At 37.5% G+C, this 25,953-nt stretch overlaps 1 protein-coding gene across 2 annotated transcripts in view; it reads left to right on the top strand.

Annotated features, from left to right (window-relative positions):
- ATP6V1C1 (ATPase, H+ transporting, lysosomal 42kDa, V1 subunit C1) overlaps window positions 1–25,953 on the top strand; it is a 36,652-nt gene that overhangs the window by 5,535 nt on the left and 5,164 nt on the right. For both annotated transcript variants that reach the window (XM_012723053.1, XM_012723052.1), the window contains exons 2-10: window positions 7,345–7,514; window positions 8,938–9,005; window positions 13,405–13,490; window positions 14,845–14,939; window positions 16,823–16,914; window positions 17,568–17,666; window positions 19,442–19,510; window positions 24,488–24,580; window positions 24,659–24,752. In XM_012723053.1, coding sequence (XP_012578507.1) covers window positions 7,383–7,514; window positions 8,938–9,005; window positions 13,405–13,490; window positions 14,845–14,939; window positions 16,823–16,914; window positions 17,568–17,666; window positions 19,442–19,510; window positions 24,488–24,580; window positions 24,659–24,752 — 828 coding nt within the window. In that variant the 5' untranslated portion in view covers window positions 7,345–7,382. The remainder of the gene's footprint in view (window positions 1–7,344; window positions 7,515–8,937; window positions 9,006–13,404; window positions 13,491–14,844; window positions 14,940–16,822; window positions 16,915–17,567; window positions 17,667–19,441; window positions 19,511–24,487; window positions 24,581–24,658; window positions 24,753–25,953) is intronic.

The following is a 25,953-nucleotide window of genomic DNA, read 5'->3' as shown; positions in this document are numbered from 1 at the left end:
GCCATATGTGGGGAAGGTTCTGATGAATACTTCGTTAGTGGGTGTATAGTGCCTCCCTAGCGTCTACTAATTCACTTAGTTTTACCAGAAATTACAAGAAAATTCCCAGCATTGTTTTATGTGTTATTACCTCTTGACCCTTCCCACCCCCAACATACTTCCTTTTTTATTTATTTATTTTACGTCGTTCTTCATTTTGTGCATTTTTTTTTTCATCTTGGTTGTAATCCCATGGACTTCCCACCACCAATATGCCCACGTGCCATCACCATAATCTCGTGCGCTCTTCCCATCCCAGTTTTGCTCCTATTCCATTTTTTATGATAGTTTTTTATGTGAAAGTAAGGCATGGCTTTGACAGATTATTTGTAGACAACCGTGGACTGGAAAGATGTTAATCATTGATAAAATACATTTGCTAAAAATTAAATTGTCTATAGGTAAGTATATTTTGGCATGAAGTTCCAAATGTATATTTTGGCCATGGTAGTTTTGAATGGGATTATAGAACACCTGTAAATACTGTTTCAATTCAAAACAAAACATATAAAAGTTAAACTTTTATTGAAAGAAGGTATATATTTAATAGTTTTTTCTTTTTCTAAAATCATGAAAAGATCCTCAAAAGGTAAAATCATCTTTAGGTATTTGAAACTTTTAAGTAAGTTATCAAGAACAAGCCTTCCCACAGTACCAATTAAAGTGTTCTTGTCTTGAAAGTTAGAATTTAAAAAAAATATTGATTGATCGACAAACTGGGGTGTAGGCCAGAGGTGCAGGGGGTGAGAGGGTTCACCAGAGACAGAGTGGGGCACAGAACAGACACACCTACTGAAATACACTGCTGAGGGGAGCAGTGGGCGAGACAGGAGAGGTCTGCTGCGCCAGATGTGGGGTAGCTCTCTGGCTAAGTAAGAGGAGGGGGTGCTTAGATTTAACCCCTGTACCATCAGGAAGGCCCTTTGAAGGACAGAATTAGAACATTTAAAGAGGTAACAGGTTTTTTTTTTTAACTTTTTATTTGAATGGTGTTAATAGTTTCTAAAGGGATATGACAGTTTTCTAAAGGAATGGATTGATCAGTGATACTTGTGTAATCAATCAGTCAATTACACTGACCAGTTTCTGTTAAATATCCCTGAGCTACAATTGGGAGACTGCACCTCTGGCCTATACCCTAGTTTTGTCAATCAGTCAATCAATCAATATATATATATATTTTTAAGATTTATTTACTCATATAGAACTGGGTACAGGCCAGAGGTGCAGGGGTGGTGAGAGGCTTCACCAGAGTCAGAGTGGGGAGCAGAACAGGCAGATCAACGAAGCACACTGCTGAGGGAGCAGCGGGCTGGTCAGGAGAGGTCTACCACGCCCTGTGTCACCTCCTGGGGTGGGGATCGAAGTCATGCGGAAGTGGCTTTAGCTTCTTAGTGCTGTGTTTTAACCTGCTGTGCCACCAGGGAGGGCCAATAAATATTTTTTAAAATTCTAACTTTCAAGACAGGAGCATCTTAACTGCTACTGTGGGAAAGGCTTGTTCTTTTATTGAAATCCGAGGTATGTTTTCTTAAACTTGTTGAAATAAGCCATTTTAGTAGATTTAGCTTGGTATTTTCAAGAACTGAAAAGAAAGTTGTATGTATCCCACCTTCTGTCCTAATTTATTGTGAACTTAAATATACTGTGAAAGTTGTTGCATTTTAGAGACTAAAGCATAGGTGTCTTAAAAGTAGTAAAATCGGCTAAGTATTGGAGCCATTGTGGGGTGCTGTGTGATTTTTCTGTCTCTGCCCTTACCTTAGGTCACGCTCATACCTTCATCACAAAGAATGCCAGTAGCACTTGTGTTTGGCCCTCTCCTGTAACTGCCCTTTTTGCAATGTGTGATACTTAACTGTTTTACAGTTATTTTATATTAACATTAATTGTAATGTTAAAATAATCTACCACCTGCATTTTCCAGAGGTGCACGATACAGTATATGTATTCTCAGAACTTTGCAGCCAGGTCTTCCTTTTTTTCCCCCTTCCTTTCCTTACACTTTTAAAAGAATGTTACTTTTTTTTTTAAATGGCAACACTTATTGCAATTAGACAAATAGAAATGTTAAACAAATTGTGTAAAAATTGTGCCTCCACTCTGCCTCATGTTTTTTAACTGTGGCATCTGCATGAAGTTTTCCTCCTCTTCCCTGTCCCTGCAGCCCACCCTCTCTGACAGATTCTAAGCTTCTTTGAAACAGAGGCTACCTTTTATTTGTTTTGATTTTGAACCCCACTCCAGTTCCGTAAACATCTGGTGAGGTGAATGATATGACCCTAAATTAAAAAGCAGTTAAAGTCAAAAAAGGTGCGGCAGAATGTGACATAGATGTTTGCTTTAATGCAGTTTGTTATGTGGGTTTCAGTGGGAATACAGTTTATGGGGGAGGCAATTTGGGATTATGTTAATGAACTTGATGCATGGTTGGACTTTGTTGGGAAAATCTTTTTTGTTGAGGAAATTTTGAGTTGGTTTAAACAGTGAACCGAATTTGTGCCGAATGGACTGTCTGCACAAAGGCAAGTAGAAAAGAGAACAAAGGACCGGTCTGAGGTCACAGAGAGAGTTTAGGAAGATAGTGAGGACAAGGCAGTTAACACTCAGGCAAGGACCCCGGTAGTGATCACCGTGAAGATTAGGAGATTTGAGTTTTATTTCCAAGAAAGAATCAGGACTAGCGCTTGTGTTATTGTGAGTTATGCAGCCTCCTGTCACCTAGAATATTTCTTTAGAACTAGAAAATGTTCTCAAGACATTTTGGGAATGATGAAGACTCTACTGGTCACCAAGCCACTGCAGTTTTTGTGTGTATGTAGGCATTTCAGTTAATCTGTATTCTGTTCTTCATAAGTTGTGCATTTCTTGAGCACAACAGAATTTGCTTGTTTTGTTGTGTTCAGTTCTTGATCTGTATAGATTTTCACTTATTTATTAAAAAACCGATTGATAAAAGTTTTAAATGTCATAGAACAAAAGTCATATTCATATAATAGAATTAACAGTGCCATGAGTTTCTTGATAATGCTGATATAACATCAGCTATCTTACAGAGGGGTAGTTGCCATTTCTTATAACATTCACCATATAGTGATATGCCCCCTGTATAATCATGGAACTGCCCCTTTTAAGTACAGTGGTTCTGAAATCTACTGATCATCAAAATTATTTGAGGATCTTAACAAGAAAATAGTATGGAGGGGTCTTGGGTCTAATCTAGTGTAAACTCATGGACTATAGGAACCAAAAACGATCCTGGTTATCAGAATCCAATCTTTTCATTTTACAGCTGAAACTAACAGTGATGTGCAGAACTGGATTAGATTTCAAGTCATCATAGTCTCAGTGTAGTGCTCTGGCCATTTCCTTATGCTTCTGAATTTGGCTTTTCTCTGAGGACACATTGGTGAGCAGAAACTATTGTGGTTTTCACTTATGGACAGTTTATTTGGAAGACAGACAGTAATGAAAGGTGTCTCTCAGAGAAATACTATAAAGAAGGTGCTTGTCATGATATATGAGACATGTTATATGACATACTGCATGAACTTCTTCCTGTGCATTGGTTTCTTTGTAAGTAGTACCCACCTGATAGGGCTAGTTGGAAAATACTGGCTGAGTTAACACATGTGAAGTGTTCTGCCCTGTCCTGCAGGTGCTCAACAAGTGCTTAGTAAGTGTTGGCCACTGTCTTGCCATTTGCAGCTCGGACTGCCTAGTGTGGCTGGAGTATACTCCAGGACACACTGGAGTAGATTCATATTTGGGGGAAGAGAATGCGAGTTTTGACTTGAACTGTGAAGTGTTAGTGCTTTTAAGATACCCAAATGGAGATATCATATCCTCAGTTGTGGAGACTGGTGGGGTGCAACTCCAGATGCAGCAGAGGAGCCTCCACCGGAGATGAAAATTGGGGGCGTGTTCAGCATCTTGTCTGGAGTCGCCTTGAGATATGTCATGTCACCAGGAGAGAGACTGCACATGTTTATATACATCTAATGGAGGGACTGCACCAAGATCTGGGTCTTGAGGCTCTCCATTTAATTGGTGTGCTTTTTAAATTTCTCTTGTTTAGCGTATGATTTGCCTATACATCCAAGAAGAAAGAAAGGTAAGTAACTAGGGAGTCATTTGAAGAGGTGGAAGGAGGTACATGTGTTCCAGTTCTTAGTGGATGACCATCAGTGGACTCCAACTTTGACTTTGTTTCTATGCAACAGGAGTGTTTAGCAACATGGGGGGTTTTATTATCTGACACCCCCCCCCAAAAAAAAAAAGCATATCTCATCTGTGGAGATAAATTCATTTGGCATGGAGCTCAATTTCTTAAATTTTAAGGAGAAATATTTTAATGTTATTTGTATAAATTAACAGCACCTACAGTGGGGTTTATTTAAAAGCAGAAGAAAATAGGGGTTTTTGCAAAAGACTTATTGATGCTATTCTCATGGGCACTTCTTATATTTATCCTTAGGAGTAACACATGTAGCTGTCTTTCCCATCAGGCTCTTACATTAATTTGACTAGGAGTTAGAAGAATTGTCCAGATGATTTTACCTAAAAATACACATAGGTTCTTTCTCAAGGCCTTTCTCTTATATTTCTGTATCCATCCTTAAAATAATGAAAGACAGAGTAATCTGCACACTCTACCTATTTTTAATTTATAAACTACTTTAAAAATTAGGGCTTGTTTTCTGAAAGATTTTTTTAAAAGATTTATTTATTTGTGCATACAGACCTGGGGTACAGGCCAGAGGTGCAGGGGTGGTGAGAGGATTCACCAGAGACAGAGTAGGGAGCAGAATAGGTAGATTGACGAAGTACACTGCTGAGGGGAGCAGCAGGTGGGTCAGGCACCATTTGGCTCAGCTCCGTGTTGGCGGGGATCGAACTCATGCTGAAGTGGCTTTAGCTTCTTAGTGCTGTGCTTTAACCCACTGTGCCAGGGAGGGCCTGTTTTCTGAAAGACTTTTAACTTAAAAATATTTAAATATTTTTCTTGGCCTTTATTTTTCTGTAATCAAACTTCGATTGACTCAGAGTCTTGTTCTAATTATATTTTATTCATAAAACAAGCATTTATTTAGTTCCTGCTGCTGGCTGGAATTATAAATGCTAGATTTTAGGCCTTGAGATTCCAACCATTCAGGTTTCTCAGTCAGATGGAGAAAAAAATGCGTTGTGAAAAATAAGGAAGGATGGTGTGAACAGAGCATGACAGTGCGATTTATATGGTAGCAAGTAAACAGGGCATGTCTTTGGGATGTAGGACAGGTTGGGACAGTAGCTAAATCTAATCTCATCAACTCAGGAAGGAGATTGAATGGGAAGGAGATGTGGTACATTGTTCCTTCCTTCCGGCAGCTTTACAAGGAGACTTGTAGTATTCCACTTTATAGATGAGGAAACTAGTAAGGAGGAGAGAGGCAGGGCTTCAGTGGTGGTGATCACCATCCACATTTTGTGCTCTTTCCTCTGTAATTGCCAGGTCTCCTAATCTCTAATGTTTAAAAAAAATGCTGTTCTGATTGGAGGACTCATCATTCCTTCGAGGAGGTGGGATGATTTTAGCTGCTGTTTGCAAATGGTGATACTGAATGAAAGGAAAGGAGAAATGGAGCACAGATCCTGCCATCTAGCCAAATCACTGACCCTGGCACCTCCTGGGCCTGGAACTAAACATAGGATGGAGGCACAAGGTTGCTGTGGATCTGTTTTCAAAAAGGAGAGCTCAGACGGATGGTGCAGAGCACAATAGAAAGAACATGACTTAAACGCATTAACATTTGAGCTCCCTCTGCCAGCCCTTTGACCTTGGGTAAATTACCGACCACACCAGTGTGACGACCTTTTTTATAAGTGTGGGCTTGAGAATTAAGTAATATAATGCTTGGGAAGTGTTTAGCACAGTACTAAGCATAGAAGCAACTTTTCCTGTTTCTCCAAACATTAAGGTCTAAAGAGGGCTCAGTTAAAAAATAGAGAACTCTTAAAATAATTTTCCTAGTTATTTCTGGATACTAGTTTTGTTTATAGAATTATCATGACATTATTTCATTTGAATCTGATGAAAGCTCAGTGAAATAAATTGGGCAGATTAAAAAAATGGGGTTCCTTTTATTGCTTAAAATTGTTTGAAAAACTGTCAGATGAGAAAGATTTTCTCTAATTCTAAGTGGCATGATAGTGACACCCACTGTAAAAGCTCATATTATTATAGTCTTTGAAGAAACTGCAGTTTATGTAATTTAATACCATCATCAGGAAGAACTTAATTGATTTCACTACCTACTATTTTTGAGGGAGAGGAGATTAAAAAATATATCATCACATATACTTTGTTTAGCAGAAGTAATAATTACAACAAAACCTCAATTTTCTGAAAGCTATGATCACTTGAAAGATCTCAAATTATCAAAAGCGGTTTAAAGATGTTCTGTATTCTCTAATCAGCTGAACAATTTAAATGTCAAGGTCCTATGATTGGTAATTGGGCTTCAGAAAAAACTAGGTTTGATACGTGCAATGACATTCGATGGAGGAAACCAGAGCTGGGGAGCAGCCAAGGCTCAGGTGGCCAGAGGACCGTGGCAAGGTAGCAAGTGTGGAACAGCTTTGGTGAGGTCACTCAGGTGCAGTGGAGAATGACAGCATATATGTTGGGGTGCGGGAAAAAGATTGTACAAGAGGGCTGGATGTGTCTTCATGGAAATCTTTAGAGCGGGAGATCCACCGCCCTTCTCACTCAGATTCAAGAGTGACAACCCAGTATCCTTTCCCACCTTACATTTTGAAATACAAAGCAAATCAGTATTGATTTGGCAATGTTCAAAGGCAGGAATATGAGATCCACTTTGGTTGACTGTATATTAGAATTGACCGTGACCTTGACTAATATTATAGGACTTGCTAAATCAGATATAATTACTGTTCAAATGTATTGATTCAATTAATTATTTCTCAGAGTTAAGCTTTATACTTAATTTTTATTTCTTATTTTGGTTTTAGATTTTAAAAGTTGAAGGTAGACCTGTATGTGACTCTGTCTTCTTTTGTGGAATAAAAGTGTTGGTGACTGGTGTTTTAGATATTCTCATTTGTTGACTAATTCATGCTTTAGGATGTTTTGCACTTAAAAAATTAGATATTTCAAGATATTTCTTTGTCACAATGCAAGTTTTTTCTAATATAAGTTATCTTTTACTATTTTGTATGATTTTACTTGGAGGTACTAAAATTGATTTTGCATGGAATCATCTGCCAATGTTGGATTCATTTTTACTTTGTTTTACATTTCAGAGATACTCTGATTTTAGAAGAAATACGTGGTGACAAACATGACTGAGTTCTGGCTTATATCAGCTCCTGGGGAAAAAACTTGCCAACAAACATGGGAGAAATTGCATGCAGCAACTACAAAGAACAATACTCTTGCTACTACTTCAAAGTTCAACATTCCTGACTTGAAGGTAAAATTGTTCTATGCAAAAATGGTGGATGAGTTCCCCATATAAGGGAGGACAATGCTCTCTGCCTGTGTTTTGGAAGCAAAGAGCTATCCAGGGTCCTCAAAAGAAAATTCTCTCACTGACGTAATTTAAAAACTACTTTGTTCTTTCTAATCTTCAGATTTTAGGTAATGAGGAAACATTCAGAAGTAAACTGTCAAAATGAAGTAACATTTCCCAAGACTGTTTTGTGCTTTTCTGAAAACTAAATATAATGAAAAAGTTTGTGAAGATATTTCATATATTACATTTATAAGCATGATTTTCAGAAGTGAAAAATGTTAGTACATTATATTCCTAGATATTTTATTTGTGCTTTTTTTTTTTTTAAGATTTATTTTTGCATAGAAGAACTGGGGTTTAGGCTGTAGGTGTGTGTGTGTACGTAGCCGGGGGGGGGGGGGGTGGGGGGTAGGAGGCTAGCAGGATTCACCAGAGGAGTAGAAGAGGCAGATCTAACATGCGCTGTTAAGGGGAGACAGGAGAGGACTGCTGCACCATATGTGTGTGTTCCCCTGGCCTGGTATCGAACTCAGGCCTTTGTGGTAGACCACTGCAGTGAAGGTGCTGAGACTTAGAACCTGTAGGCCGTTAGGGAAGCCCTGATTCTTACTGTGCTTGCTAATGTCGTCCCACTAGCACCTCTTTAATTAGACTTGATAAATATAACCTAGTTAGTTATTTAATGTAGTTAATCTGTAAAGTACTTATTATAGAGCAGTAACCTAGCCGCCTTTCAAAGTGAAGCAGACTCCTAGTAATCGGTTGATAGAACTTACGTAAAGAATGGAAAAGATTGTATTTATTATTTGCTTGTTAGCTAAATGAGGCAGTTACAGACAGCACTCATTTTAGAAATACTTTAAATTATTCTTCCTGTTTTGGAAAATTATGAAATCCTTTGAGATACTAATACAGACTGTACATTTCTTGCAAAACATTCTCATTTACACAATACAGTTTTGCATGCAAATTCAGTTACAAGCTCTCTACAAGTTCCCAGCTAGGAAACTCTGCCTGAGAGCTACTGTTTCCAAAATGCCAGCAATAATATAAGCCAATATTACATCAATAAAAAAGAGAAAAAAAAGGGCCAGTGTTATAAACCAGAACTTCAGATTACCCACCGTCACTGGCCAGTGCAAGCTGAAGCATGTACTTGCCTTTGAAGAATCTTCACATCGTTAATGGCAATTGTTCTCGTGAATTAGAGGATTATCTTGTACAAATAAATGACTTCAAAATGCCTGACAAATGTTTTTTAACTACACTTGCACATTGAGATAAAATACAGGTAACTTAATATTTGTGGCTCTTCAAAGTATATCATTATGTTAAAAAAACAGTGAAAACAAAGTAATAAAATGCTATATTTTCCTTTTAGGTTGGCACACTGGATGTCTTGGTTGGCTTGTCAGATGAACTGGCTAAACTGGATGCATTTGTAGAAGGGTAATGTACTTACTGCATAGACGGAGTAAGATGAGAGTCCTCTAATCAGGCTGCCTGCATATGATCACATGTTTATTATCACATGTATTCTGTGCTTATTGGGACAGTTTAGAAAGTGATGACCACTTTTTTTTCTTTGTAAATCAATTTTATGAAAATATAGTTTGCATACACTATAATCTACCTGTTTGAAGTTTGATAATAGGATTCTCTTTTTAATATTTTTGAAGTATATTTCACATATTTTGCAGTTTACCTATTTGAAGTGTACAATATAGTGATTTTTAAAAATATTTCCAGAGTTGTATATTTGTCACTGCAGTGTTAATCCACTTTCATTTGCTCTCACTACAGTTATCCTCAGCCCCCAGCTACCTACTAATTCGCATTCTAACCATATACATGAACATATTCTGGGCTATAAGTAGAATCCTACAGTATGTGATCTTCTGTGATTGACTTCTTTTGCTTAACATAATGTTTTCAAGTTTCATCAAGTTATAACATGTATCAATATTTAATTTCTTTTTATTACCAAATAATATTCTGTTGTGTGAATATATAGTACATTTTATTAATCCACTTCTCCGTTTATGGAAATGTTGGTGTTTCTACTTTTTTGGTGCCATGAACATTTGGGTACCAAGTTTTGTGTATTCATATGTTTTCATTCTCTTTTGTGTGTTCCATTATAGTCATTGCTAATGGAAACACAATGATTGGGAAGGGTGATAGGTGGTGGAATTGCTTGGTCACATGGTACTAACTATATTTTTTATCATTTTGAGGCTGTTTTCCAAAGTGGCCATTCATTTTACATTATCACCAGCAGTATATGAAGGTCTTAAAATTTCTCCACATCTTTGTCAGCACCTGTTTCTAGCAACCTTTTTAATTATAGTCATCATAGTGGATATGAAGTACTATTTCATGGTTTTGATTTATGTTTTCCTTCTGGCTAATGATATGTTGAGCACCATCTTTTTTGTCTTTCTTAACCATTTGTGTTTACTCTTTAGAGAAATGTCTTTTAGAACCCTTTACACATTTAAAAATTGCTTTATTTGTACTCTTATTATTGCATTGAAGAGTTCTTTAAGTACAATTGCCTTATCAGATATGACTGATAAATAATTTCTCCCATTCTGTGGGTTGTCTTCACTCACTTGATAGTCTCCTTTGAAGGGCAAAAGTTTTTAATTTTAATGAAGTCCTATGAATACTTTTTGTTGCTTGCATTTTTAGTGTTACAGCTAAGAAACCATTACAAGGCTATGCATACAGTTTTATGCCACCTGTTTTCTTGCTTTTTTTTTTTTTTAAAGATTTATTTATGCTTACAGAACTGGGGTACCCAGTTCTGTACATGATACATGAACATGGGATATTATTCCATTTACTTATAATAGTGATTTTGTCTTCAAAATTGTTACACTGGAAAAGTTTTTCTAAACTATACAAACAAAAGTTTTGTCACTTTTGAAACTTACTAGATTTATATTTTAGCTGAAAGTAAAGAATCATTGTTAACTTTTTAATTGACTCAGAATATATAGAGCTTAGATTAATAGGTATAGTTTATAAAATACAGAATTTCAGAAAGTATGTTTGAAGCTTTAACACATCAAGCTTGAATAGAGGGTAACTTATTTTTGAAATCTGTATAGTTTTTCTTATGTTGTCATGCTTTTCTGAATTGATAGAATTATGAAGCAGTGGCTTTCACAATAGAAATTGATGTAAAGGAGGCTGAAGAGTGACAACATGTAGTAAGGAAATCGTTCTTTAATATTGGAGGTGAGAAGGCCAATTAAGAGACAGCTCTTCTGTAGATTGAGTAAGAGATATTCAAAGTATCAACTGATGCCAAGCACTTGGCATTAAAAATGGAAAAGAGGATGCAAGAAAAAGTAACAGATTACTTTCAGGGTTAATAGTTATTCATGTAGACTACATTTAAAAACGAATTTTGATGATATTCTCAGAGGACTAATTGATGGTAAGAACTGTGCTTACAAAATTTTAATTAAGAGAAAATTTTGAGAAACCTTGTAGTTGCTATTCCTGAGGAGATTGTCTTCCCTGTAGGGGGGAATAAATATAATTTCTGTCATCATAATTTGAGGTGCTGATGCCAAAAAAACGTGCAAAGGGAAGTATCCTGAGAATTGTTTACTGACACTTATTTGTGCCTTTTATTAATCACTCCAATGGACTTTATAGGTCTTTCTCGGAATTGGGATTTCCTGAATATAGTTTAAGTTCTGCTCTCAGAAGGAATCTGAAAATATTTAACAAGTTTAATCTGGTCAGTAGAGTTGAAAGTTGCCAGTGATGTTTGTCAGCTATTCTTTTCTGCTTTGCAATTTTTTTCTCATCAGCCTTCTTGTAAGATAGGAGAAATTTAAAAATGATGTGGTGGTTAAACCTTTGTAGAGTTGACAGATGTAGTTAATGACTCACACTCCATCTTTTAATTTATGAACATGTATAGTGTAGTCTTAATTGTTCAGTGATTGTTTAGTTTATGCTGTTTTCAGTAACTTAATCACTAGAGCAGGGTTTTTTGTTTTTTTTTAAGTTAGGTGACTATGTGTACTTTGACATAAATAGTGGAGATATACAGGGAGAACATGAGATTCTGAGGTACATAATGTTAAGTTTATAAACTTGAGTGATTGTAACATGCTGAATGATTTCTATGATACATATGTGAACACTTTTGAATATTCATAGTAAATGTGTGTTTACAAGATACTTATCAAATTATATAGGAATAATGGTTTGTCTCCTTTGAAGGAGTTGGGTGAATTTTGAAGGCACAGTGTATGTATGAACACCAAGTTAAATATGTTGAAGGTTTATGGCTTATATAATTTTCTTCCTGCAAATTTTCTACTTTTCCACGTCTAAGGTCACCCAGCATAGGATCATTACTCAAATTGAGCCCTTTTGGTTCATGTTCTGACCCCGTTGGTTCATGTTCCAGGAGTTTTTTTATTTGTCTTCCAATTGCCTCTGCTGTTAAGCATCTGAGTAATTGTCCTGAGTCCTGTTTCAACCATGTCACTTGGGAGTCCCTAAACCATGTCACTTGGGGGGGTCCATAAAGTCTGACCCCCCCCAAGACAGTCCATTCGCAGTCTGGTACTGGTCTCCATTCCTAGCCTGATCTCCCCCTCCAGGATGATATTCCTATGTATCAGTTGCTTTTCCAGCACTCCGTGACCTTGATGTCCCATGGCAAGAAAAGATTTTCTTTTCAAGTAACCCTTTAAAAACCATTTCTATGCTTCATTAGCCTGATCAAATGCTAATGCTGTACAGTTTTAAGGGGACTACATGCAGTATGTTTGTTAGTCTAGAAAGTGTGGGAAGCTAATGACAGTCTAGCAACAGCAGTCCACCATATGCTGAGAAAATGGGCGACAAATCTCACTGCAAAGACCAAGAACAAAGGAGAGGCACAGAGGCAGTCGGCACTAGCTCCTGCTCTATGCCTGCACTTAGGGTCGAAGGGACACAACAGGATACAAGCAACAGTAGTTTCTCGATGATAGTAGCTGGAAATGATGCCTTTTTGTTTTATGCTTCTCTGGTAATCTCAGTTGGCAAGTACTGCAAGTTGATTTGTATTTAGTCATTTGTATGTTTGTTGTCTCTCTAGTTGACTCTAAGCAATGTGCAGCTAGTGGTTTTTGTCCTCTATTCTTTTATTCTCCACCCCGTGTCTGGAACCGGACACTGGACTCCAGCTCCTAGGGACCACCTTCCTACCCACAGCTCCACCATTAACTGGGTTTCTTGCTTTGGAGCAATCATTTGTTCTCTTTGCACCTTGGTGTCTTGTGAAAAGGTGGGATGACAAGGTGATGTTTAGGTGCCTCCAGTAGCTTGAGCACTGTGGCTTCCTCTTCCATCGCTCCTTCAGGTAGTAAATAGTGACTAAATCACAGCGGCACTTGTTCTTCACCACTACTGTTGCTTGTATCCTGTCGTGTCCCTTCGACCCTAAGTGCAGGCATAGAGCAGGCACTAGTGCCGACTGCCTCTGTGCCTCTCCTTTGTTCTTGGTCTTTGCAGTGAGATTCGTCGCCCATTTTCTCAGCATATGGTGGACTGCTGTTGCTAGACTGTCGCTAGCTTCCCACACTTTCTAGACAAACAAACATACTGCATGTAGTCCCCTTAAAACGGTACAGTTACTCAGTTAAATTTTGCGTGTATCAAAATCTCGGTCCATTTGTCCTTAAAATATTGTTTATAGAGGGTAGGACACATTTGTTCTACATTGCATAGGTATGTGTAATGGGAACAAACATGTAGTCAAATTCTTTCACTTAGAGCGTGGACTTTAGATCCATTCCTGAAAATGATTGATTTTTTTTTTTCTCTTCAGGGTGGTTAAGAAAGTGGCTCAATATATGGCTGACGTCTTAGAGGATAGTAAAGATAAAGTTCAGGAGAATCTGTTGGCCAATGGAGGTAAGCTAAACTTTCATTATTTGATACTAACTTACAGAAAGTCAATGACTTAGATGCAAAAAAACAAAAAAGATGTGGGAAAAAAATCTGTAGCAAAGGATATTAAGTATTATCTAGAAAGTAGCAATTATTCCTGAATTGGTAATAGCCTGTCCCCTGAAATACAACCTCTCATAAAATAATCTCATATAAAATACTACCAGTTTATATATGATTGCTATGGCTTTCCAGAAGCAATATTACCTTAGTTCTTTCTGGGATCTGTTTGTAAGTGTGTTTCCAAATTTTATTTCTCAGCATTGTTTCAGTTGAATACTTGTTCTCTTGTCTAGCTTTTCAACTGCTAATGCCTTCAAGTAGAAATTACTAACTTTATTGTGGAGTTAAGCCCCTTTCAGTTTTGAATGATAGTGACTTTCTCTAATTTTATTTCTTTTCTTTGCAAATAATAGATCCTTAGTCAATATTAAAATCAATAAAAAATTAACAGTTTATACTTGTTTTTTATTATAGTAGATCCATATCTGTTTATTGTTTATTTGTTTATTGTTAATTTGCATTTGGGGCAGAAGGACAGGGCGGAAGTTGGACATGTTAACTTAAGGTGCCTTTAATGTTTGATGCACCATAGGAGGAAGGAAGATTGGCAGGCAAGGCGTATGCATTTAAAGTAGATTTTGGAACACCTTCTGTGTTCTTGAACCAGGGATGTTATGGAAAGAGGCATTAAGAAGAGAAAGAGATTTTGATCTGAATTACTGTGCTGTCATTGGTTTCCCTGATCTTGAGTTCATCATACATGAGAAGTAAAGTTGTCTTTTTACTAAACTTCCAGGGAATTTGTTGAAAGTCTCTTTGGCTTTATTTATTTATTTTTTCTTTTCGTTCGAAAGTGAAAGGGTCCTGTTTTGAAGATCGCTGAAGTGTAGGCAGCTAGTAACAATCAACACATGGTTTTAATGGATGAGTTCATTTTTAGTTTGTTTGGGTAACTTGACAAGGAACATACTTGTGTTAAGCTCTACTTATTGAGGCAGTTTGAAGGTGTTTTTAAGGTTTTTATCTTTTTTCTACATCTGAGCTTTATCATTGTTATGTACATATACCATTGAGCATTTAATATATAAAATTTTGAGTAAAAAGAGGTTTAATTAGACTAAGGAAATTGCTTTTATTTACTTGTGGCACTTAATATAATTCCACATTTATTTAATAAGAACTCTTCAGAAATGACAATACCTTTCCTGATTTTCTTAATGTCAGTATCAACATTAAAATCAATTACTATGTAACAAACTCTTTAAAAAAAAGTCTGTTGCTTCTTTTCAGTAATTCATTTGTTCCCTTATTTCAGTTGACTTGGTTACTTATATAACAAGGTTCCAATGGGACATGGCTAAATATCCGATCAAGCAGTCCTTGAAAAATATTTCTGAAATAATTGCCAAGGTAAGATAAAAAATGACAGAATGGACACATTGATTGTAGTGACTTTGTTTTATAAGTATTTAGCAATGAAATACTTTTTAGGTTTCAACAAGGCAACTTAAAAACTGCAAGTTTTCACTCACCTGTCAGTTCTTCAGAACTAGCGTTCAGCTGATGGTGTATAATGAAATCACGTCCTTGAATAGCCTTCTGCAGTATCTTCCAGGAGTGTTTCTTTCTTGTCAGCTGTCAAAAAAGTGTTTCAAGGACTTGCTGTATGTAAATGGGGACCCATACTGCAGCTTGACTGAAGTGGTGTTAACAAGCATAATACTTTCATGTGTGGATAATCTGCATTATATAGTTTCTTATTTACATGGTTAACTTAAATGTGGCATCAACGTATTGTTTAAATAAGAAAAAATTAAATTTTAATTATAAATTGTAAGAATAACTGAGAGGAAATTGGAGTCTGGTGAAGATGGGTCCCTCAGGTGGATGGTCATCTGTATTGTAATACAGCAATGACTTAAACAATAAACTGTGGGTTTTCTGAATGCTTACGATGTTCAGTATTGATCTTCTGCCCAGAAAAATATGTATATTCATGTCCTACATGCTTTTATGTAGTTTCAGGGTGTAAACATCCTAGAACTCAGACATGAATTCACAAGGTTAAGAGCTCTTTTTCTATTTATTTGGTCCTTGAGCTTGAGAGAAAATGTTAGTCTTACCAGAAACTATAGTAAGGCAAATAGATGAGGATTTGTTGATTGTTTGCCAGCATTTTTCTGACTTAGGGCAAAAAGCATGGTTTAAATGAACTGAAGAGACTATCCTTGAGTTCTAGTGGCTTTAGTTGCACAGTACACTAAATATTTGTAAACGAGTAGATTAAACAGATACTGACTAAAGTCAGTATAATGTAAGGAAAATGCATTCTTTGATAATATAGACCTGTGGTCTGACTATAACCGAAACTTAGTTTCTTTGGAGATTATCAAGGTTCTCCTCTTTTTCTTAAGACTGTAAGAGCTGCAAACAGAGGCTCAGAAAGGTAAAGTGACTTAGCACAGCTAACTGTGGTACAGCCGTGTTAAAAGCTAGTTCTTCAGAAGTTAAACATTCTGCTTTGGGTTTTCTCCCTAAGTTATTAGTAGTATATCTTTTTGAAAAGTCATCTTTTGTAGCATTTGTGAATAAAATTCAATTACAGTTTTAATTTCATTAAGAAAATATTTTGTGTATTAATAATAGAGTTGTGAACAATAAAACTGTAAAACTTGAAAATAAATCCTTCAGCCTTATCAGTGAACGACTTTGTGATAAGTAAACCCAGTTTAGATCGAGATTATACATTGTGTAAGTGTCAATCAGTAAGATAATTAAAATGTATGTGAACTAACATTATCATCAGTAAAGATTCATATGGCCATTACCATGGTTATTAAGAACAAAGTAGGTTATTTTTTTATGATCTTTTAAAATTGTACTTTTAAAAATAATGGAATATTCTGACAACAGAATCTAGTTTTTGTTTTAATTTATGCTTAAGTAGTTATTTTAACTCATTAATAGAGGCAGATTTAGGGAAATTTTGCCTATTTTTCCTTTTCTTTCTTTTTTTTTAAAGGCTTATTTGTGCATACAGAACTGGGGTACAGGCCAGAGGCGCAGGGGTGGCTAGAGGCTTCACCATAGACAGAGTGGGAGCAGAACAGGCTGCTGACGAAGTACACTGCTGGAGAGCAGTGGGCAGGCCAGGAGAGGTCTGCCACGCCATGTGGTCACCTCCGGGGCAGGCGGGAATCGAACTCATGTGGAAGTGGCTTTAGCTTCTCAGTGTTGTGCTTTAACCTGCTGCGCCACCAGGGAGGGCCTTATTTTTCCTTTTCTTTTTTAAGGGAGTAACTCAGATTGACAATGACCTGAAATCTCGAGCATCTGCATATAATAACCTGAAAGGGAATCTTCAGAATTTGGAACGAAAGAATGCGTAAGTTATCTTTTCTGAAAATAGAGCACACTTGTTTTTGCTAATCACCTTGTAGTGTCGCTGCTGTGAGAATAGCTTTAAACACTCTACCATTCAAGTTATGTATTCACATCCAGAGGGAAAGTTGGTTGGATACTGTCCACCATGCAAATAGAGCAAGTCACGTTCATTATGAAAAGATCAATACTGGCAGACCAAGTAAAGACTGGTTTGTAGGCACTGATTATTGGGTTAAATAACCAAAATTGCCTGGTGTCAGATGATACCCAGGGAGAGAGGGGAAAGCCAAAGCCTTATGCTTAGATGATATAATTCCATAATTATGATGATACAGCTTTAATGCTACGTAATGAGAGACATGGTTTCCAAGTTAATATATGTGTAATCAACACAGGAGTTGAGTTACCATAATTAAATCAAACACAAAGAGGGGCACTAGAGGCAAGTTTTGATCAATGTTGACATTTCTTTGGTCACAGGGTTGGGAAATATTTAGCTAAATTATGACTTCTTATGAATTAAAAATATGAACTAAGATCAGTGCCTCTATAGAAATAATAAATGCACGTGAATATAGTTGGCTTGCTATTTTTAAAATTTGTGTTATAAAAGCACATAGTTATCAGCCTAATGATTTCTTTCTTATCCTTCAGAGGAAGTTTGCTAACTAGAAGTCTAGCAGAAATTGTGAAGAAAGATGACTTCGTTCTTGATTCAGAGTATCTCGTCACATTACTGGTTGTAGTTCCCAAGTATGTCTTTTTATTATGAAAGGTTTTACTTGTTGAAGTAGGAGAAAAATGTTAGTATCTGACATTGTAATTTTAAGTTTTCATAAAGTGCAGTCTGAAGGGAATGTCACCTTGTCATTCACTCTGTAAGCCAACATGTACTCATGTGACACAGTAGAATGTGTTTTATAACCTGGAAATGGAGATGTTACTGCACATTCAGATTCCATATCACATTAAGCAGCTTATAGAGTTGGCTCAGTGTAAAATTAAGTAATGCTAAAGTCTTAATAGAGATTTTAGATTTTTCAAAATAGGATGCTATTTTGGTTTTCTGAAAAACTTTTATGACTGACTAGGATAAATTAAACCCTATAAAAGCAAAGGCTCAGCAAATTTTTCTCTGTTAAGGGCCAGTTAGTATTTTAGACTTTGCACATGATATGATTACAACTACTCAACTCTGCTATGTCGATTTTGTGTTTAGAACTGAAAGCAGCCATTCATTTCATATAAACAAATGAATATGGCTGTTTCAATAAAACTTTATGCACAAAAATATAGCTTACAGGATTAAATAACCCGTTAGAATCTCCTTTAGTCTTGTGTCAGTTAATGCTTGGTGATAGTTAATTTTGGTAAAATCAAAGCTTTGTACACTTGTAGGAAGACTAGAACTGTGTGTGTGTGTGTGTGAGAGAGAGAGAGAGAGAAAGGAGAAGACTGACTGACTGACTGACTGACTGACTGACTGACTGACTGACTGACTGACTGACTGACTGAAAGACTGTTAATGCTTTCATCTATGATTTGCCTGAAGTGTTACTATCAGGATATTTAGGGATCCAAACTGAGGCTAGGGTATTTGGGAACTCTTCAAAGTATAGTCTTTTTGTTCTTCATTTTTGTTTGGTTAGGAAATGGGAATATCGGAAACTGATGTCTCCTGAGAATGGCTGAAAGTACTTCCAAGGAATTTAGAGTGGCCACGATATTATCTGACTTTTGCTTTTCCCCCTTCTCTGAAGAGTACAGGCTTTTCAGTTTTCTTTGCACATATGAAGATGGGCTTAAAACTTAAGAGTTTGGCTCCAAAAATTTTGTTTTATGTTTTAGTTATGTAACCAATGCTTGTTATACTAGTACTCTAGTTAGAATAAATTTCTGTGTTTCTGTGACATGTTGGAAAATAATCTCTGCCACGGTAAAGAATTTGTCATATTCAACTTTTATTTTAAATTAGTGTTTAAAACCAGAAATATTCAGAGTTCTAGGGTAACTTACATAATGAATTATTCTCTATCCCAGTCCACAGATACTATAATATTTATTTCAAAGTACTCCCTACATCTCCAGAGCCACGTCTTTGGAAGCACAGCTTCCTAGCACTTCACCCAGCACTTCGTAATACTCTGTGCTGTCAGTAAAAATAGTGTCATTCAACCCTGTAGAACAACCACTGTGTAGAAAGGATGATGATTTCAGCTTGGTGTTTTATTTTTTTTTAAAAAATGAAGTGATGTGAATCAACCCTAAAGTTTGAAAGTAGTTTAAATCTGTGCTCACCTTCTCCAAGCTCTCTTGCAGTAGTTACTGGATATGAGAGCGGTGAGTTTCCTACTTCACTTAGTATATTTAAAATTCATGTTCCATACAAAATTTGCATTTTGTTTGTTAGACACATTTGAGGTGTGCTGTAGCCCGGTTTCATATTTGTCTCGGACTTTCCTTTCTGGATATGGCAGGAAGTAGGACTTGTTTTTCTTTTTCACTGCTTATTGTGCCTTTTTCTGCAGGTTAAACCACAACGATTGGATTAAACAGTATGAAACACTGGCTGAAATGGTAGTTCCAAGGTCTAGCAAGTAAGTAGTTGTCTTTGTAAAACCTGTCTTTCCTAGAGTTCCTTTTATAGTTTTGACAGTGGATTGGGAAATACCTTTGTTATCTTTCCTTTGTGGTTTTAGAACCATCTTCTTCACCTTATAAATTAGTGGGTTACTTCACCTCTAGTTATCATAACTTAGACCTGGAAGGGACTTTGCACAGTCTGGTTAACCTACTCATGTTTGTAGATATAGAAGTTGGAGGCCTCAGAGTCACACACCGCGTTAGTGGCAGGCCTAGCACTGAACCCAGGTCACTGGTATGGTACTTTTCCTGTTACACTGTGCTACCTTCAGAAAACTCTTTCTTCAGTATTTATTGCATATGTAGTATGTGTCTGTAATTCTTCTTTTATCTTGGGAAAAAAGTATACCAAAATGGCTGCTGGGGTACCATATGGATCTACAAATATTCACCATCACTTTCCAGAGATCACAGATTCTACCTGATCTGTCCTTGTCTTTAAGAAAACTCAACTTTTTGTTAAGAATTTTTAAAGTTATGGGTAAACATATATTGTCTGGTATTTACAACAATTCCATAAACTAGTTTTGCAGTTAACCATTCTTACTCTACTAGGTGAGAAAGTTAAAATGCAAAAGACTCGAACAGTTGCTAAGGCATATGGCTGTCTTTGTGTCCAGTGGCACATTTAAGGCTAGAACTCATGTCTCTCAACTCCAGGTGCTGTACTCTTTTAATGCTGTACCGTGCCTTTTTCGTTCTAGTCTGCTATTCCACACAAGATGTTCTGTGAGAAAGTATTAAATGCAGTGTATATATATCCCCAAAAGATACTGTATATCTGTGCCTTAAGAGGTGGCAGTGGGCCCTCGCTAGTGGCACAGTGGGTTATGATGCAACACTGCAAGCTGGTAGCAGCCGCTTCAGTGTGAGTTTGATCCCTGGCCCTGGAGGTGACCCACATGGCCCACCCACTACTCCCCTTAGCAGTGTACTTCATCTATCTACCTGTTCTGCTCCCCACTCTGTCTCTGGTGATCCTTTCTCCATCCTTGCACCTCTGGCCTGTACCCCACCTCTGTATGTATAAATAAATAAATCTTAAAAAAAAGAGGTGGCAGTCCAGTGAAAGAAAGGCAGAGGAGAGAGGTGGTATTAGAAAGGCCAGGCCCATGCAATATTCTCTTCCAGTTTCATTGTGTCATATGGGAGGTAGCTTAGTATAATGGAAAAAGTCGTGGACCCAGGGATCTGAGTTCTATTGCTGGTTCTTACTGCCAACTTGCTGTATGATCTGGGGTAAGTCTTTTAACTTCTCTGGGCCTCATTTTCTTTGTCTCTAAATGAGCATAGTACTTTCCCCGTACATCTTAAGAGATTGTTTTAAAGCTTGGTAAGTTATGTGAAACATATGGTAATGTGATTATTATTGTAGTTCTACAAATGTTGCCTTTTAGAGAACTAAACCACAAACCTGTGCTTATTATGAATTTTTCTCATTTGGAAGAATACCTTCCATTCAACCCAGCCCTTCCAGCTGGAGACAGATTAATTAATCATTGAAGTTACTTCTGTCTTACATCCATGTGCCTGAAAGGTTGACTTCATGTCTGTGAGACAGGGGAAGGAGGACACCATGGACCCAGTGCAAACAGAATGTACTCGAAAATTGTGCATATCATAGGCCCATGTTTCAGTGGAATGTGTATATGAGCTAGGTATAGCAAGTCTCAGATTTACTCTGTAAAAAAAAATAACTTGAAAAATATTACTTCAGAGATTTATATATTTTAAAGCAGTATTTAAAGGGAAAAAATGTCAGCCAGTACCTGTCTTCTCACTGACCTTTTGAGAGGTCCCCATCCTTACTCAGTGAAAATATCTCTCATACCAGTTATTCCATTCAGAAGACATTTGGAATCCCTAACTTGGAAACCCACCTGTTCAAATGTAATCACTGAGAACAGAAAAGTAGTCTGCTAGGCAGGCAGACTTTGGTGGGTTAATCTTTTGTCTTGTGTCCATTGTTAAGAAAGATCTCTATAACATGATCCTGGATTTTTTGCTTTTCACATACTGTTTTTTGTTTTTTTTTTCAAAGATTTGTTTATTTATGTATAGAAGAACTGGGTGTAGGCCAGAGGTGGGGGCGGGGAGGGGGCGCGTAGGTGAGAGGAGTCACCAGAGACAGAGTGGGGTGCATAACAGGCAGGCTGAGCAAAATACACTGCTGAGGGGAGCAGCAGGGAGACAGGAGAGGTCTGCTGTGCCATGTAGGTTAGCTGCCTGGCCAGGGATTGAACACATGCTGTAGTGGCTGTGAACAGCCTCATAGTGCTGTGACTTAACCCCTTGCACCACCAGGAAGGCCCCTCACATTATTGTTTTTAAGTAATTACTATGTACTGGTTGTTTTGGGTACTTTATTGTATAGTAATCCTCTCTCTATTCCTGGCATGATGCTTGAGTGAGCAATGAAGATGAACGTGAAATGTTGAGGTAGAAAATAGATTGCAAATTACCACTTCAAATCTGAAAGAAACAGTTCTATTTTAAAAATGCACATAACCTGCTAGATACTTGTAAAAAATCCTACACAGGTCTTAATAGTTGGCTAATTTCTAGTATTGCCATTTTTGTGTAAGTGCAGGAATGTCGACGAGTGCATGTCATGTTGCAGCCAAGAAGTGGCGCCAGCTGCTCTCCTGCTGCTCTGTGTCTAAAAACTGTTGGGAAGAGACACTTTTTCACTTATACTTTCAAAATTATCTCCCTTTTTGTCTACTTTTGCTACTGTGCTTCTGGTTTTGGGTCACAAGACAGATGCATTCTTACCTCTCTCCCTCCCTCTAATTTTTTATTTCATTTTTGTTTCACAGTATTTGGTTGAACCATATGAAATTGTCATTTTGTAAGTTCAAAAAACTCAGATACCAGCAATTTCACATGACTCCGCCTATGTAAAACTCTCCTCCCCCCTCATACTTAGTGCTCCTGCTTCAATTTAGAGCGCCCACTACTGTCTCTTGCCTGAGCCATAGCTGGTGTCCTTGCTCATGTTTCTCCTCCTCATCAGTCTTCCATACTTACATCCTTTTCATCTTCGGTCTACAATACCTATTTCAGATCCTGCTCTTTCTAACACGCGCATGCGCACATACATACAAATGCGTACGTGGACACACACACCCCTACCTTATTTCAGGCACTCCCTGTAGGCATCATGCTATTCTATACCTTATGCATGTGCACATGGATTCGACTTACAGTGTTCTCTCTCTTGCCTGACTTCCACACTTCTGCTTGGCAGCTCTTCTTTGTGAAACTTTTTTGAGTTCCTTCAGAGAAAGTTATTGCTTCAGTTTCACCGCAGGGTACCACACACATTTTCTGTTGCACCACCTGTAGCTCCAAATTGTAGTTACTTATTTATGTCTTGTTCCTTTATTAGACTTGTGCCTTGAGGTTAGGGAACCATGGCTTATTAGTTTTTTAATAAAACTAATTTCATTCCCAGCAAGAGCAGGACCTACTTGTAGAGGCTCAGTGCGTGCCAAATGACTCAAATCCATTTTACTACAGACTTGTGGTTCACTGTTTAAAAAGGGTTTTAAGGGGAGAACATTTCCTAGGGAGAAGAAGGAAAAGCAAATAGTTTCTTTATATTTTTTTCTTAATTAAGTAGCACAGTAGAATTTAGTTGTAAAACAATTGAGTTTTTTCTTGGTTTCTTTGACCATAGGATTTGAATAAGCCAAGCACATTAGCTGAGGCCCAAGCTGCTGCTTGACAAATAGATCTTGACAATAGACACCTTACCTACCTTTGGACAAAGTATCCTGTCAAGTGTCAGAGGCTTTTGAAAGGGGCTTCAGAAAAGTGGAGTGTGGTATAAGTTTAAAAGATTGAGATAATGATGGTGGAATATTGCAATGGCTCTGGAATAGCCTGTCAAGTTAAATTGCATTTGTTTTGATCTTAACCAGTTTGCTTTTTATTGACTCAAACTGGCCAACCAAAAGGTCATTTAAGGTCTTTTATCAAGTTCTGTCCACTTGGCTTTGGCCTTCTTTAGATTTGATCGGCACTGGAGCAAGAACTAAGGTAATAATTTTGAAAGAATGGTTAAGGATTCTGAGTTTCTCCCCATGTCAGTAATGACAATGATCAGCACTGCTGAACAGCTCACTGTGTGACTTCATATAAGACTCTGCAGATGAGACTCTCCCTGTAAGTAGCTACAGGTCATTTTGAGAACTAAACTAGGATCATGCTGTATGTGAACTATAGTTTGTCTTTCTAATTGACATTTCCTCCAGGGCATTACAAATTTACACATAACAGTACAAGTTTCCTTGTAGTAGTGTTTGGAAAGGTCTTTCCATTGAGGTTCATAAGAAACATGACTGCATAGAAATTCAGACCTTGCTGGAATAGTCTGAAGCCCAAACTGAGTCCTAAGATCTAGAGAGTATTTTTCCATTGGTGAGACAGCTGCATTTTTCAGTGTTTATGGGAGAATAGGAAAGATCTGAGATAGGTGATCAAGGCAGACAGGGTGGGCCACCCCCAGTGGGTCTTGCTGGAGAGAGGAAGCGTGAATTGGTATCCAGCAAAGAGGGTGCTGACCTTGGAGGCAAGGAGATTCTGGGGCAGACCAGCTGTCGAACAGTTTGCCTTAGCCAGCCTTGCACTGACATTTAAAACCCTGATTATTAGAGTTTGGATGAGTTGAGTTGAGTTGAGTTAATGTTTAATTTTGTTGGTTAAGGAGAAGCAAGTGTATTCATGAACTGTTGAGTAACAGTAAATAAGAACTCCATAAATACTCAGAGTCCTCAGCACTAGAGGCGAGATGTGGACAGCGTGCAGCGGTGTTGAGGGCTGCCATTCCCCTTGTCGTCCTCCTTCCTGTTTCTAAATTCTTCCCTTACACATGAAAGGAAGTAACAGAAATAAAGCTGTGAACGCCTTTGTCTTTTTTTCCACAGTGTTCTCTCAGAGGACCAGGACAGTTACCTTTGTAATGTCACCTTGTTTAGGAAGGCAGTTGATGACTTCAGACACAAAGCCAGAGAAAACAAGTAAGCGTATTACATTTTAGTTTATTTGTTGAATCACCTATACATAGTGTGGATAATTGTTTTTTCCTTGAAATTTAGATTCATCGTCCGTGACTTCCAGTATAATGAAGAGGAGATGAAAGCAGATAAAGAAGAAATGACCAGGCTTTCTACTGACAAGAAAAAGCAGTTTGTATGTGTTAACATTTAGTATTATCAATATTAAGTGGAAGAGAAGTGGTATTTCTTTTCTTTGATTTAAAAGAAAACAAAGTATCCCTAATTCTGCTTTTATAATATTTTGGTTTTTTTCTATTAATCAGAATGAATTTTCTCTGAGGCTAAGGTCTATGACCAGTTTCTTCAAATACATACTTTAAAATTAATTATTCCTTATAAATCCATATCAGACTTGATTTTAAATGTAGTGTTTGGGTTACTGCCCCTGAGGAGAGAGTTGTTTCAGTTTTTTTTAGTAAGAATTTTCATTTTCTTGAGGCAGGTTTTTTTTTTAAACTGCCATGTTTTAAGAAGCAATTTGTGTGTAAGCCCTTGAGAGTACATTCTGTGCAAAATGGGGAGCAGGACCAGATTATTGTGGAGGGTAAAAGCCTGTATGGAAGGGGATACATGATGCGTGAAAAATGTTTCTTTTCTCATACAGAAGGAAGTAAAGGCTAACTCCTTATTAGTTGGGAGAAACCTGACCTTAACGAGTAATATCCAATAAAGTCAGCCCAAAACCTTTTTATTTTTCCACTTCTGTATATTTTTTATTTACAGAATCTTCTAGTGTCTGGCTTCTAGTATGCATTCCATGAATAAATATATACTATAGCCATCTCTATAGATAGTGTGAGTTTTACTCTGACCACCTACGTCATCATACGCTAGAGGTGCTTCCTCTTCAAAGGATGAGGCAGGTAGGATTTCTAGTTCTGGCTTCAGGCTCACCCAGGGTGTAGCAGTTCCAACTTGTTTCTCTGACCCCACTACACTCTTGTTTTTTTTTGCACCAGATACCACTAATTTCCCATACTCTGTGCCTCCACCACAGCCTGGTCCCTGCAAGGAGGCAGGGGCTTGGCTCTGCATGGCGAAAGCTGCCTTTACTCAAGGTTTCTAAATGTGGGGTTTGCAAGTGGGAAACCACCAGACTCATGGAATGAGGGGTCACTGGGGGCCACACAGGACTCTTAGCTCTTTACAACCCCTTCTCTGTTTCTGCCTTCCACATCTTTCCAGTCTTTGCATGGAAAGGCTGCTACCAGAGATCCCAGTGCACAAAAGCACAATTCCAGAAACTCTAGAAAAGGAAGGAGTGAACGTAGCACTTCTGGCCAAGGGAGATGAGGGCTGAGATCAGAAGACCCTTTCAAAGAACAATTTTTTTT

This window comes from Condylura cristata, unplaced genomic scaffold (genome assembly GCF_000260355.1).
Source record: "Condylura cristata isolate star-nosed mole 26May11 unplaced genomic scaffold, ConCri1.0 scaffold00009, whole genome shotgun sequence".
NCBI lineage: Eukaryota > Metazoa > Chordata > Mammalia > Eulipotyphla > Talpidae > Condylura > Condylura cristata.
Note: the sequence above shows the minus strand (reverse complement) of the source record. Positions and strands in the feature narration are given on the sequence as shown.